This window comes from Perissodus microlepis, chromosome 22, assembly GCF_051167445.1.
Source record: "Perissodus microlepis isolate ML-2025 ecotype Zambia chromosome 22, ASM5116744v1, whole genome shotgun sequence".
In the NCBI taxonomy this organism is placed as follows: domain Eukaryota; kingdom Metazoa; phylum Chordata; class Actinopteri; order Cichliformes; family Cichlidae; genus Perissodus; species Perissodus microlepis.
In genome coordinates this window covers 15,336,434-15,351,673 of record NC_140481.1, presented here as the reverse complement: position 1 = coordinate 15,351,673, position 15,240 = coordinate 15,336,434, and the positions used below count along the sequence as shown (strand labels likewise).

The following is a 15,240-nucleotide window of genomic DNA, read 5'->3' as shown; positions in this document are numbered from 1 at the left end:
GAATAATGGCTCTCACTGTGGTTCACTGGAGTTCCAAAGGCTTTATAACCCTTTTCATAGATGTCAATGATTGAGTTTGTTTAGATCAAGTTTGATGTGTTGCTTTTTGAGATCTTTTGTCATACTTTGTCAGACAGGTTCTATCAGATTTGGCAATAATCAAGACTGCGTGTTTTCCAGTGAAATTGGTTTCTTGCATTCCAAGAAATGTGATTAATCATCATTTCATCATTCATCGTTTAACAGGGGGACAGTACTTTTTAACACAGGGCCAGTTAGGTTCGGATCGCTTTTTTCATTTTAAAATTGTGACAAATATGCAAAAAACGAAATCAAAATCAGGAAGAGGGCAAATACTTGTTTACTGTTTTACTTTAAAGGCTATGTCGTAAATGCTCTTCATTTGAAGAGGATGCAGTTTTTTATTGTTGACCTGATATTAAATGTTTGCTGTGTCAGGAATCTGCACAATTCTTGTGTTCCGTCATAGTTTACAGCAAAAACCTAAATGTCGAAATAAAAGCATCACCTTCACTACCTTCATGGTTCCATGTGGGCTTTCTTCAGTTAAAAGTCAAAACATTTCTGGCAATCTCAACTGCTTGCACATCCTTTTACAGTCACGCTTCACCTGTTCCCAGAAAAAGCTGTTTGGAAGCATCGCGTTTGAGAGGGTCACGCAGCACCTGTCCTGCGTGGGCTCATGACTTGCATGATCTGCATAGATGCATGACTTGGTGTCCTTACAGTAGGACATGGTGGTGGAGACTGAAATACTGTCCTGCTTGACCTTCAGTTTCAATTACTAGTACAAGGATTGTGTACCCTTGAGCATTTGTACTGCACAGTTTGTGTCAAAACAATGTAGAGTAGGACACTCATAATCCCTGATTCTTTGCTTTTTATGTTCTATTGTACATGTCTGAACTAAAATCCACTCTGCAGCCCACAGCCTGTTTGAAGCTGCAGGGTCAGGGTGAATAATGGCAAAGGGTGGATCTCTTTCCTTACCGCACTGAAAAGTATGCAAGCTGCTTGCATCATGTTGTATGCATCGATTATGTTTCGGTGATTTGTGACCGAAACACTGTTTTTCTCAAGTTTCCTCTATTAAAAAGTATAAAGCTTGACTCACTGCATGACATCTGACACATGGACACCTGCTGCAATGTAATGCATTTTCAGAGTGCAGATGCAAGGGGCTGCACCTGCACTTTTGGCCCATTCCAGAACTCTTGCCTGACGTGGACGCTAATTCACAAGTCCAAACTGACCTAAGCATGCGCTCGGCTAAAGGAGAGGTTCTCAGTCCCAGACCTCAGTGACCTGATTGCTGGCTACTGACATGACTTCACAGGGCACATGCTTTCACGTTACGGTCTTTTTCCCTCTCTAAAAAAATAACATTTCAAGACATACTACTCTAGCAACCTCCAGTGTTAACCATGCTAATCATATTGCCAGCTAGGTTATGGTTCAGCAAGGTACAGGTCATGTGTGCTGAAAATAGAAAAGCAAACAGATTTCATGCGCTGCATATTTGCCCAACTCAACCAACTCTGCAACCTCTGGGAACAAATGAAAGACCTGATATCTTGCATGATTAATTGTATCTAGATTTTTCCCCACTTACAGACATTAAATTTTTCACAACCTAACAAAGCATTGTCTATGGTATATGCATTCTGTTAGAGTATCTTCTATAGTGTAATAAAGACTGTTGTAATGGTCAGCAAAACTGCATTAAACACCACAAAATGGACAAATATACACCTATCTCTAGATATAGATAGATATAGATAGATATAAAAAAAACAAACAAAAAAAAAACAACAACACTTAATTGTGTTGATTTTAATACAAGGTAGTGCGTTTGGGAGTTCAAAGTAAAACTCTACTGCCCCCTTGTGGTCAGTCTGTAGTGACTTCAGACACATGTATAAAATGTAGTGGCCGCAATCACACAAAAAACCGTGATAAGCCACAATTTTTTTTAACTCCAGGAAACAGTATTTTCCCTAAACCATCAATTATCTACAACTAAAAAGTCTACAGCCAAAAATAAAGACATTATATTACAAACAATCGACATTAAACTACACGCCCACTTTGATATAAAACTATATTTCTGTTTTTTTCCAATAAAACTAGCATGTCCCCTTCAAAACATGAAACATGGAAGTGTATTTTAATAGGAAGATTTTTTTAACTATCAAAAACGGGGAACACCGGGGGTAAGTGCTGGAAGGGTGTAAGTAAGGCCACTGCTCTGCGGGCTGGTGAACAAAGGGACAGCTCCCGGGTGAACCTGGAGCGAGGGAACAGAATACACAGGTATCCGTTTGACGGGTGTAGTAGTTACATCAGCAGTGGCCCAGTGGTGTGTGCTGCCCCCTCCCGTGCAGACAGGAGAACTTCCAGCTGAAGCTTGTAGGATGAGATGCTGATCGGTGTCCCAGCCGAAGCACCTTTTTGTCCCAGTTCGTCGCTGCGTAGGCTGAATAAAGTGCTCCACCCGGACTGGCAGACTGAGTGTGGGAGTGTAGGCTTGAGCAGAGGTGCAGTCTCTCTTCAGGATTGAGTCAATAGAGAAAGGGCCATTAAACTTCACCTCAGGTTTGATCTGAACAGTACTGCGTGGTGCAGGCTCTAGAGAGTGGAGAGGCCTAGGCGGACAGCTCAGGTTCTTGGTCTCCAGTCTGGAGGCCAGAACAGGGAAGAGATGGAGAATTTCCAAGAAGTGTTCATGCACCATCTCTGTTGTTATCTCCCTGCAGTCCAGCGTCCAGTACACAAGCTTACAATTCATTGTGCCCGGAACTAGAATCTGAAAAGCAAACAGTACACATGAGTTTTATTTACAGCCCTTTGTGTGTTTGATTTAAATAAATTTTGGAAAAGATGCTTACCTTGACGAAACATTTGTAACCTGTTAAATACCAACTGATGTTGTTGTAAGCATTCCTTTCATCCTTATCAATCACTGAAATCTTGTTTTTTATCTATAAAAACATCAAGTGGAAGGCTTTAAAATGGAAACTTGTGTTTCATATTGGGTGTTTGCATTTATAACAGCAGCAACAATAAACACCACACTTATTTCTTACCTGAGTAAAAGTCAGCATCTTATGTGGAGAATACTGGAGAAGGATGGCAAGCTTAGCCAGGTAAGTGGTATTTTTGCTACAGAACGCACTCAGAGGTTTAGATAGATCAGTCAGAGATTTGTCATCTCCAGACTTCTCATCTTTGTTCTGCATCTTCTTTGGAGAGTCAAGTCAAGTCCCCTTCACTGTCGTCATAAACTTTACCAGTTTGCACCTGAAGCGGTAAGCTCTGGAACAAAAAGGGGATTTCAGGGTGGACAACTTCAGGCAAATGAGCATGTTTTTAATAAGATGATAAACCAGGTCCACAAGTGCTGGAGTCTGGCTCCATGCTGATTTCCCCCCCACCGGCATTTTAGCTTAGCTCTGAAGCTTTTATTAAATTTCACTGAAACATTCATAAACTTCAGCAAACATTTAATATTAAACTTTTCATTTACAGAACTGTTAAAACTTCAGACCTCAACCAAATCAGCAAAATTAGACAAAAGGAAAATACAATTTTTTGCCATTAGTGTAACACTGAAATTGTGCAAATAACTCAAATTCTTCTTGATAAGAAAAAACTAACTTGAAGTAATTTGTCTTGTTTTGAGGAATGTTTAATTTTGCAATGACATAAGTGTCCAGTAACATGAAGTTAAAACCTGACAAAAATGTGTTGAGTAAATTAAATTGTGAACAGAAACTGTATTGAAATGCTCTGGTTAGATTGTAACACTCTCTTTTTGTCTTCGCCACGTTGCGTCGCCTCAGAAGTAGCCAACCTTTTAATTAAATACAAACCTAACAGCACAAAACTCACTTTGAAAGTTGTTTCAACGTAGAGGAACAGCCTTCTAGCAGGTGAAGGTTAATTTCAAAAAATCTTCCCCTCACCTATAGTCGTTTCCCCTTACACTTAGTTTAGTTTCTAAAGTTGATTTGAGACACACCACATGCACGCTGGTGGTTCAATTACACAGAATACATAATCGAGTAAAGTTGTCAAACCAATAAGCAATCTATTCACACGCTAACAGTACAATTTACTGCACCTCTCATTTAAAGTCAAACCAGCAGCCTTTTGCTCAACACCCGTTATTTAAATCAACGACCCCTTTTCAGATTCCTCCACCCATGACCTGTACTGAAAGCAGGATTACAGCTTTCCTCTGGTGGATGGTTGTAAGGCTGCAACCCTGACCCATGTGTTTTCACTTGTCTCTGATTAAAGGTGTGCTAAGCTGCTCTGGGGTCTGGTCCAAGGAACGGATTCACAGAGGGATCTGTAAAACACCGCTGACCCTCAAGATTTCCACATGTATTTTAGAAAAGATAAAAATATAATTTGGAGAAAACAAGCTTAGGTTAGACTGAAACAGTCACAATTACATGAAGGACAGCAGCATACACAGACCAATTCTGATACAGCCATTCAGAGAGGGACTGAAGCATTGGCAGAAACAATAAGAGGCCATAAAATATGTCCTTCTGTTGTGAAAGAGCAATAAAAAATGGTTTCTACTAATAAAAAGTGCAAATTCTCAGCTGATTAATTCACGACATTTCTTGGAGTTATTCCTTTATTAATAATAAAGAAGGTTTTAACACAGACTCATCTTCACTGGTATAACCTGAGGTCATTGTTTCAGGTATTTCATAGTCGTACATCCTTGTCCACGCAACCCAGCCAAGGTGCTGATTGTGGTTAATTTGAATAAATATACACTGAATTTACATCAGAATTTAGGTGTAAATTTTTATCCAGGAGCTACTTGTACCATATTCAATTAAATGTAGCTTTATTTATTATAGCAATAACAGAAAGAAGCTAAAAAGGACAAAACTCTGGGGAACTCTGTGACTACTGCATTTCTTTTAACACCCACAGTGTGTCCTAATCTCTGCACCAAATCTTTGTGATTGGTGGAATCAAGTGCTGCACTGAGGTCTAACAGGACAAGCACAAAGCTGAGTCCACTGTTAAAGCCCATAAGAATATAATTTGTAACCTTTATCAGTGCTGTTTCTGTCCAGTGATGTATTTAAATGCAAATAATTAGTTAACTGTCTGACAACTACTCTTTGAAGAATTTTTGGAATAAAGATTTTGGATCAAGTGCAAGATTTTTATTTTCCACTACTTCAAAAGCGTGTGGTGCATAGCCTGTTAATAAAGATAGACCAATCATACTTAAAACTGAAGCATTAATTAATGGTGAAACCTCTTTGAGCAGTCTTGTAGGAATGGCATCAAGAAAGCTCACTGGTGGTTTAGAGCAGCGGTCCCCAACCTTTTTTGCGCCACAGACCGGTTTATGCCCGACAATATTGTCACGGACCGGCCTTTAAGGTGTCGCGGATAAATACAACAAAATAAAACTAGTACCGGTACCGAAAAAAAGAAGATTTATTCATAACACACGTGAAAAGACCCAGGAAAACAGAGTTAACAATAAAAACGATAACAAAATAACGCTGAAAACCGATAAAAACCCTGAAAACCATACATTTCACACCCAAGCCTCAACTCTTGCGGCCTGGTACCAAACGACTCATGGACCGGTACCAGGCCCGGGGGTTGGAGGTTGGGGACCGCTGGTTTAGAGGGAAATTGATCAAAGAGAAAGTGAAGTAAATATCAGTAGTTATTAGAGTTGAGAATGAATTAATGAATGAATTAAAACTCTGTCTGTGTCTTTAGTTAATTAATAAGATGGAGTGAAAGGTTGCTGCTACTCCTCCTCAGCCTGTACGTCCAGGATGCTGACAATATAACTTGGGTAACTCAGGGGTGTTGATTAATTTCAACTAACATATATTCATCCAGCTATTACAAGGTCTCTGAAAGGCCAAGTAAATCACTGTGTTGATCAATTATTAAATCATATTAACACAAACTTAGACTGTGTCACGGTCCTGGGTCATTTGACCCAGTGTATTACGTTTTCTTATATTTTCATATTCATTGTTTATGTTTAAGTCTCATTTAGTAATCTAAGCTCATTTCTATTTTGCCTTCCTTCCCCTGTTATAGTTTATTATCTATTAGATTCTCCTTGTGTCTTCACCCCTTGTGTTTATGTCTTCCGTGCCCTTCATGTGTTTCAGTGATGTCGTTGTCTCCCCTCTTCTCCTCTTGTTTACATGTTTTCCTCGTGCCCCTTTCCATCCGTCATGTGTGTTTTTCCGCAGCTATGTTCTGTTTTGGTTATGTCTGTCTCATCTCCAGTACCGTTTTTTCCTCTGTGTGTTTATAGTGTGCATGTTCCTCATCAGTTTGTCACGTTAAGTCTGCATGTTTTAGTCTGCCATGTGTTTCATGTCTGCGTGTTCCATGTTGTCTGCCTCTCATCATGTTTCCTGTTTTATTGTGAAGAGTCTGGTGTTTCCATGTTCAGTTTCTAGTTTCACTTCCACTGTGGCGTCATTATGTTCAAGCTAATCAGCTGTTTCCACCGTGTGTTTCCACTTCCCCTGATCACCTAAATGTGTGTATTTAGTCTGTGTGTTATTCATTCCTTGTCTGTTTGTCCTGCTATTCTGCCATGCTCTCTAGGGTTTTCATGTACTCTAAGTCTTCACATTTCAGGTTTTTCATGTCAGGGTTTCCACGTTCATGTTCAAGGTTTTTTATGTTTAGCCTTAACCTAAACTGGGTGAACTAAGTGTTTAGTTTTGCCTTTGCGTCTTGTTTCATGCAGCTAAAACCAGCCTTCAATAAATAGCTCGCTTTCAGTTAATGTTAAGTTTGTTTCTACACTTTTCTCCACTCCACACAGTCTGCATCCACTGACTGTGACATAATGTTTAATACTCCACCTTTAATTTATTTAGGTGTAGTTTGGGGTATTATGAGTCTTTGTGAATTTTGAATGTTTAATTTGTTTTGCCTTTCTTTTGTTTCTATGGTGTAGTCTCTATGGTGATGAGGTTTGGGGACAATGACAGGAGGAGAGAGAAATATTATATTAGATAATATTCTAAATATTAAAGACAATAAATTGAATGTATTGCACAGCAGTGCACCATTTAGCACTGTTGCCACATGTCGGGAAGGTTCCGGGTTAAAACCTTAAGGCAGTCTGTGTTGTGTTGACATGCATAATAGGTTATTTGTTAATTCAAAATTTGTTGTCACTGTAACTGTGAAATGTTGTCTGTCTCCTTGTCTTGGTTCTGTAAAGGTATGGAAACTGCCCTGGAAGTAGCACCCCTCTCACACAGTGACAACAGGGATAAGCAGATGACTGTTATAATTATTAGTATTAAGAAAAGTTATTTAATAGTGTTAACATAATCTTTGTCATCTAACATGAATTCGTGTAGAAATAAAAACTGTGTTAGTGCTGAAGAAATCTTTTGAGTGCACTGACCTAAATGTGTCAGAGGCCCAGAATTTCTTCCCACCCGAGTCGTAAACCGCTGGAATGTAACTTAATACTCTTTCTAGTCACATTCAAATTAGACACACTGTTTGTGATAGTGAGCCATTCTAACTAATGAATACCAGTGACAGCGATATCACCTCACCCACACAGCCTCGGTCTTCCAGCGATCTTTATATTTGTTAACGAGGAGGGTTGTTTAAGCCTCTAAAGATGTAGTCTACAGCAAACTTAGTTCCGATTATTCAAACATTCATCATAGACAGTCTCTACTTGATGTCTTGAACAAGAAGGCCTCAAATCAGTAAGAAAATTAAGAAATCTCCTAAACCATGAACATGGACATCCTGATGGCCTTATTCACATTTAGGATTCCCGCAGTGGCTGCTCCTCCAACATTAACGACTCATCTTCACATGAAAAGGCGATCGTCAGGAACACCCTAATGAATTGTTCCAGCAAGACATATAGCCAGGGCTGACCACTTCAGGTACACATCATCACCAAGTGAGGACTGCGACAACACTCTCCTGTGCAGCACTTTACTCTCCAGCAAACGAGATGGAGAACCAGACAGGGAACTTGGGCACTCCGTTGTCTCTCTCGGATCCAGCCAGCAGTGCTCAGAAGGCTCTGCTCAGCAACACCACCACCTACCTGGCTAAGATTGCCATTGTTCTCCATGATGCTCCAGACAAGATGCTCACCTTTACTCAGGTAACAAAGATTCAGAATTACAAAGCTATTTGCACTCTGCAACCTTTTTTTCTTCGCTATCATGTTGATTGCTACTGTACACGGCCTGTGTGTGTTGATGTAAACAGGAAACAGAAGAGTGGTTGCTTGCAACCAGCTGTAGGAAATGCTATAAAAAAAGAGAGTGCAATGGCAAGAAACTAGACCAGAAATTTGTTTGCTTCAAAATGAAAGTAGAACTGGAAATAGGTGAAGAGTAGCAATAAAGCTGCATGTCATAACTATTAAATAAAACAGACAAGAGGTCGTGGATTGGCTTTTTTTCCTCCCAATCAGTCAGACAGGAAGGGTCATTTTTTTTCTAAATACCTCATTAGGAGAATCTAAAAACATAAGATAGTGGGGATTTGAAATTGCTATGCTCAACAGTAATGTCTTTCACATGTCAAGCACTAACTTGCATTGTGATGCATGTGCAGCTGATGGACAAGCTGACCCTGTTCTTCTCTGAGGATCAAAAATCTATTGAGAACAACGTCAGAGTTTGTTTATCAACAAACAAATGTTTTGTCAAGGTAAGATTTTACATATTTAATAAATGATGTTGTAAGAACTACTTCAAGAAGCAAGTTTCTGTTCAGTTGACTGAGATTTTTTTTCAGGTTCCAATTGTGCCATATTCACTCAATAGTAAGAGAAACTACTGGAAGTTGGACTTGACTCAGATCACAGCGAAGATGATGCGTCGGCACTTCAGAGGCATCCTGCAGCTCTTCCCCGATCTAGCCTGCGAGATGCAAAAGGAGAACCTGAGCAAACAATCGCAGCATTGCGCAACTCCCAGCTCCCATGAACTTGAAGCTCGCAGATCTGTTCGTATCCAGCGTGAGGTGAAGTTCAGAGGTCCTTTCTCCATTGATTCCCTCCTAAATACTGATGAACACTCTGCTCAGAACCCCAGAGCTTCTCCTCTCTCTGGTGTTCCTCTCAGAGTGGAACAGCCGCCTTATTATACACCGTCCAAACAAGCTGGAACAAAGAGAAGCTTCAGCTGGGACTCTGAGGAGCCTCTCACCCTAAAAACTGCAGCTGTAACTTCCCCCATCTACTTAGCTGATGGCAGAGGTTATTTTGGATGTGGAGCTGTTCACCCCATCAAAACGATGCCTACTTACCCTGAGCCCACAGCCTTCCCCAGACCCAGCGCCTCTTATTACGCCACCCCACATGGCAGTTATGCAACATCTGTACCAGCATTCATGCATGATGCTCGAGGTTTTTGGTTGTAATCCTTCTCCCCACCCTCTGTTTCTCCCTCCCTACATCTCTCCTCTTCTCTGCTCAGTCATTTGTAGATGCCTTTGGATTTGCGGTTACCAGCAAACCACTCACCTGGAATGTTTAAGAAACAGTTTCTCCCCTTGATTTTCACTAGGTTGTTCTGCCCTCTCTAGCGGTCATGTTTGAAGCTAGGACAGGGACAGAAGAAAGGCAACTTCTCGTCTCCAGGAAGCTCCCGGTGTGTTGTCTGCTCAGTAGGATTTACCCAGTACCCACTTCGACTTAATTCGACTTTGATTCAGAAACCTTGGATTTCTTTCCTGCCAGCCCCATCACCCGTGAGCCTTGTAGCTCTGAAGGTAACCCCTTTGCCAAATTTCCATGTTGTAAAAAATCCTTTGAACTGCTCCTGTCTGTGCTTAGATCTTTCTGCCCTTATGAAATCATCACATTCTCAAGATTGTGCCCTAAACTCTGACTCTCTTGATGTATGTGTACCTGATGCAGAGGATTGTGGGTACAATTCTCAGGAAAAGGCAGGATAAGCTAGCTGGACATTGTGGTAGCAGGCATATTTTACTGTATTGTAAATACTATGTTGTGTTACTATATTTTTTTTGTTCTTTTTTTTTTTTAATTTGTACAAATTACAGTATAATTATTAGAGGAATTGTAAACCATTTTAACCGTTTTGAACATGGCATGTGTAGTGTACGGGAATGCCCAGCTCCCTAGAATGTCCTAGGGAGAATAGTGATTGAGAATAGTGGGCGTATTAAAGGGAAGGTGCTTGGGTAACAAAAGGCCATCCACCAGGTGTAGTAGGCTTTTGTCTTGCTCAGCGTACGGGTTGATTCAACACAGTCCTCTAAGCTATGTGCAGTAAATGTCTCTTCTAAGGCTACATGAGTCACTATAGGTGATTAACTGATAACTTGGGGGCTGTATGATTTTCTTGCAGGTATGTCATAAACTTTAAGGAAAAAAAACTAGACAAACTAGTGTCAGTAAAGTACCTTTCGACTCATTGTGTTTGTATTTATACAGATCAATGTTAAAGCACTTCCTCGGGAGTCTTGACCTGTAGCTGCCTGAACTGTGGGGAGTTTGTTAATTATTGAACATGTTTGATGCATTAATGCTATTCATGTTTGTTGTGTTAATGCTGTGCGTGATTCTAACTGTTGTTTCTTTTGAAATTCCAGTCAAGTGTTGAATATTATCCACTGGAATTTTTTTTAACTGTTTCTTTTTCTTTTTTTTCTGTGTTATTTTAGTGATTGTGTCAGTGATATTTTAACCCTGGTCCTGCTGTCCCTTGTAGGTTACCTGGTAGCTTCTCTGGGAGTAGTACTGAAGTAAATGAAGTAGCTGAATTGTGTGCAGTACAGTGGGATCACAGAATTAGAGTGTAGTAACTGAATAGTGCTCCACACTGTGCTGTAACCTCTGTCTGTCTCCTTGTTTCTTAACTGAACTTTTTAGTCGAACCAACATGTGTTTTTTGTTGGGGTTTTTTGTTTGTTTGGTTTTTTTTAAATTCATTGATATTTTTTTGCATAGTTAATAAAGCTGCTTGTAACAGCAACTGGAGATTTCCAAATGCAGTGTTTGTCTTAATTTCAAAAAAGAAGTCACCTCTTGGCAGGGCCACACATGCATCATTCTTCTGCTAACCATTGCAGCACCACTAAGCTCTCTGGACCCCCAGAGCTATCTGTTCAGTTCAGTGGTCCTTTTCTCCAACGACTCTGCTCAGGACACCAGAGCTTGTCCTCGCTCCAGTGTTCCCCTCAGAGTGGAGCAGCAGCCTTATGCATCCTACACACAGGTCCCAACAAAGGGAAGAGTCTCCTGGTCCTTCCTCCTGCAGACTATAAGTGGAAAATCTTTGTCTACACAGCAGGGGTTCAGCTAATCCAGAGTCTGTGTACCCTGAGCCCAGTGTCTTCCCCAGAGCCCGCGCCCCTTATTTCACCAATCCACACAGCAGCTATACAACTCTGTACTAAGTCAAAGGAGCTTGCAAAGAAAAGCGTCTGGACTTCTTTAAGTTACTTGAAGACGTTTCACCTCTCATCCGAGAAGCTTCTTCAGTTCTAAGGTCAAATGGTGGAGAGTCCCTTTTGTCCCTCTGTGGGGGGATACTCCCACTAGGTTTATATCTGGGACTCTCCACCATTTGACCTTAGAACTGAAGAAGCTTCTCGGATGAGAGGTGAAACGTCTTCAAGTAATTTAAAGAAGTCCAGAGGCTTTTCTTTGCAAGCTCCTTTGACTACGATGACCTGGATGACTGAGAACCTTCACAGACAACTCTGTACTAACAATTACCCAGGATGCTTTAGTCTCTTTAGTGTTTATGTCTGCAATTCACTCACTCTTTATCATTATTACATACTTCAGCTTCTCTATACAGCATGCACAATTCACATACTTCCTCCTAAAGTTATCCCTTTGACCTTGACTCTCTGCATCACGGATATCTGGAAGGTGTGCTTATGACTACACTTTAAAATGAGGAAAAAAGTACACAATATATTAGGCTTCTCAGCATACTTTTTTATAAATCCTTTTATTTTGCTGACAGAGTGACAACATGCACTCCACCCCCAAATTTTATTTTTTTGAAAACAGACATCACAAGGATTTAGACTGATTCCAAGACTCAAGAGAGGAGACACAGCAGGTACCAGGCATTAGTCAATGATGACAGACTGGCTGATTAGCGGCTCAGAGTTGGTCCATCAAAGTGGGCTGAGTGCAGGCGTGAACAGTATGGAGGGCCAATGACTGAATTGACTTTGGACTCCTGAAGGCCACAAGGATGATTGTCAAATTGTGGAGAAAAATTGAGGTATCTTTTAGGAATAGATGAAAGTGTTAACTTGTTGTATTACACTGGATGAAACTGACTTATATAATCAGAGAGCTACTTATTACTTTTAGCAAATTTTCAGATTTTCAGATGTAACTGCTGTGTGTGGGTTGGAGAAATGCAGAGGGCAATGGAGGGGGAGGGGTCCGGGCACAGGCGTCCCCTTGGTGGGCTCCACAACTTCACAGCAATGGGTTCCTTGTTGTGTCCTTCCATCTGCTGAGGGAATAAGGTTCACTTATTCCCTCAGCTAACTTTCCCGGCTGAAGTTTGAAGGAGTTGAGGCTCCTCGGAGTCCCAGATGAAGCGCCACGCTGCCCCGACTTGTCTGTGTGTGGGCCTCGAACAGAGCTTGCTTTGAAGTAACAATGCTGTGATCTTTGCTGTGATCTGACTAGGAGTGACTGGAGTCAAGTTTCCCACAGCTCTCTCCAGTGATTTTTGGGAGCACTATACCTGGGGGGGGGGGGGGGGGGATCCAGTGTACTTCAGCTAATACAACCGGGTCTTGGTTTTGTTGTTGTTTTTTAAGCAGCTTAAATAAGAGTTAATATAGTATAAAAAAAAAATAGATAGAGACTCTAAGACGCATTATCAGAGATTAGCAGCTTCATCTTGTCTACTACAAAATACCAGACTGAAAATGAAAGCTTTCAAATAGTTCTTAAAGATAACTGAGATAATTAAAAGTTTCTTTTAACTCCCACCAGAGTTAAAGTTTGCATCGAGCCTGCAGCATTTTGGAAGGCTTCCAGGTAAGGGCGGGGTGCTCTCTCTCAGCAGACTTAGCTGATACACCAGAGCTCCAAACTTCCTTATCTGCATCATGTTTCTTGAAGAGTGTAATCCCACAGAGTACTGCAATTACAACCTTGCTCAGTGTCCTGATGTGGACCTTATGCAGTAAACTGTGCGTATGTCCTTTGGAACAACAGGGGAATATTAAAGCTTGGAGACAGCTCAACATTTCCATGTTTTTTTGTCAATTTAAGTTATTTGTAAATAGAATTAATTAATAAAAGAACAAGTCTCTGTTCTGTTCATATTTTATATTTACTTAATATGCACGTTGGAAAAAGCCAGTGTGGTGGTTTAAAAAAATGCATCAACATTTAACAGAAACAAAACAAGTGACAAAGCCAATTATGAGCCACTTGACTAGATCTATTGTTGTCACAGGGTTAACAACTCTGCAATAAACCCCATAGCTGATTTTTTGGGTTGTTACTGCCACATAGTACCTGACCAAACACGCTATGTTACATTTTCTCTCTCTCTGTCACACACATGTAACCCATGGTTATTTTATTGCCAATTGTATTCTGTTTTTATTCTAATTTGAAGTGTTACTGTTTTGTTAAATGCTGAGTTTTCCCATGTACCGTGAATGCACCATAGCGCGTGCGTGGTGACTTTCTTTCACTGCATCCGCCTGCACGGAGCTAGATGCGCAAAGCTGTGTGGATATTCAGTCCTGCTGTTTTTTTTTTTATGTGGTAGAAATCTGCTGCAAGGACCGAGCGGTGCCATCTAAGGACTGGATGCCACTGGAGGTGCCTAGAAAGGACGTTCTCAATCTGAAGGCCACCTGTTTCCTTGGAGGGTGGTAGGATACAACGATTTGCATTTTTTTTTTTAGGATTAACGTTTTTTTTCTGAGATCTCAGGACGCTTTATGTTGTTACTTTTTTTCCTTTTTTTGGGTCAGAGCTGATTCCACTTAACACCAAAAAAAACTGATGCATCAAAAAGCAAACCTGTGACTAAAGACAATTAACACTTACTAAGAACACTGAATACTAAGTGCACTGAACTGAAATGGACAGCCTACCTAATACATTTATGGACACTTTAAGTGATATATTGTACATTGTTGAGATTTACATGTTTGAAATGATCTAAATGTTTTGTTCATGTCTATGTTTTGGACCATTTAAAATGTTGAATACACTCAAATCACTTTTCTCCCTTTAAGTTGTTGTCAGTGTCTCATTCTGAGTGGAGGGATATTCCTTCTTTAAGTTGAGTTACCACTGCCAGTCTCCTTACGATCCTAACTGAACCCAACAAGAGTAGATTCTCAAATATTGTTTTTTTTCCTTGACTTTGTATGACAGATTACTGTGGATTCGACTGATTTTGGACTACTCAGTTAAAAAGGGTGACACACACATGCAGACACACACACTGTGTAAGTGCAAAAAAATAACATTGTATAGGAATAATTAATATCAATATCATCACTCCAGCTTTCAATCAGCACCATGGACAGCAGGGGTTGGGGAAATGGACAAAGTTGCTTAGGTAATGACCTCAAAACAGATTTAGCCTCTCCAAAGTAACATAAAGACAAGTGTAATGTTTGTAACCATATAGGACAGAAGAAAGACGCCCATTAACCACAGGTCCTCACAGACTGACTGGACGTGGTCGCCGTATAACAAGCTCACTCATCAATCGTTTTCAGTGGGCCAGCGTCTACATATATCACACGCATATTACAGTACGAGTGCGTATTTTCAACATATAAATGTAACGATGTTTCAATCCTTTAGAAAAACAAAGACAAAAGCCGTCAGAGCTTCACGTTTCTGGCCTTTGCTCGGCAAAGTCACTGGCAGCACTGCTTAGATCCACAGTCCTGGCAGTATACTCATCTTGCTGATAAAGTGTTTTGTAGTTGATATCAACAGGTTCCCACACAGTTTCCACAAATCACAGCAGGGTCAGGAAGTACAAGTGAGCTATCTTGGTGTTCATGATTTAAAAAGATGCCCACTGTCATTTTTTTAATCAGTGGAATGTAACATAATAGAGAACATTTTTGCAGCTGAAATGTAATTCATAAGGAAAACATGTACTACATAAATAAAGTTAAGCTTTCACAAGAGAGAACTATGAATTAAAC

General features: G+C 40.4%; 2 protein-coding genes across 2 annotated transcripts; one reads left to right on the top strand and one right to left on the bottom strand.

The window, feature by feature from the left end:
- Positions 1–1,391: 1,391 nt before the first annotated feature.
- LOC146362780 (uncharacterized) lies at positions 1,392–4,277 on the bottom strand. Its single transcript, XM_084919677.1, has 4 exons — positions 3,913–4,277; positions 3,108–3,336; positions 2,910–3,002; positions 1,392–2,827 (listed from the first exon to the last, which is right to left on the bottom strand). Exons 2-4 carry the CDS (start codon positions 3,258–3,260, stop codon positions 2,213–2,215), a joined length of 861 nt encoding a protein of 286 aa, XP_084775803.1. The 5' UTR covers positions 3,261–3,336; positions 3,913–4,277; the 3' UTR covers positions 1,392–2,212.
- A 3,761-nt stretch (positions 4,278–8,038) lies between these two features.
- Positions 8,039–9,462, top strand: LOC146362779 (forkhead box protein H1-like). Its single transcript, XM_084918960.1, has 3 exons — positions 8,039–8,194; positions 8,653–8,748; positions 8,836–9,462. Exons 1-3 carry the CDS (start codon positions 8,039–8,041, stop codon positions 9,460–9,462), a joined length of 879 nt encoding a protein of 292 aa, XP_084775086.1.
- The last annotated feature ends 5,778 nt before the right edge of the window (positions 9,463–15,240 follow it).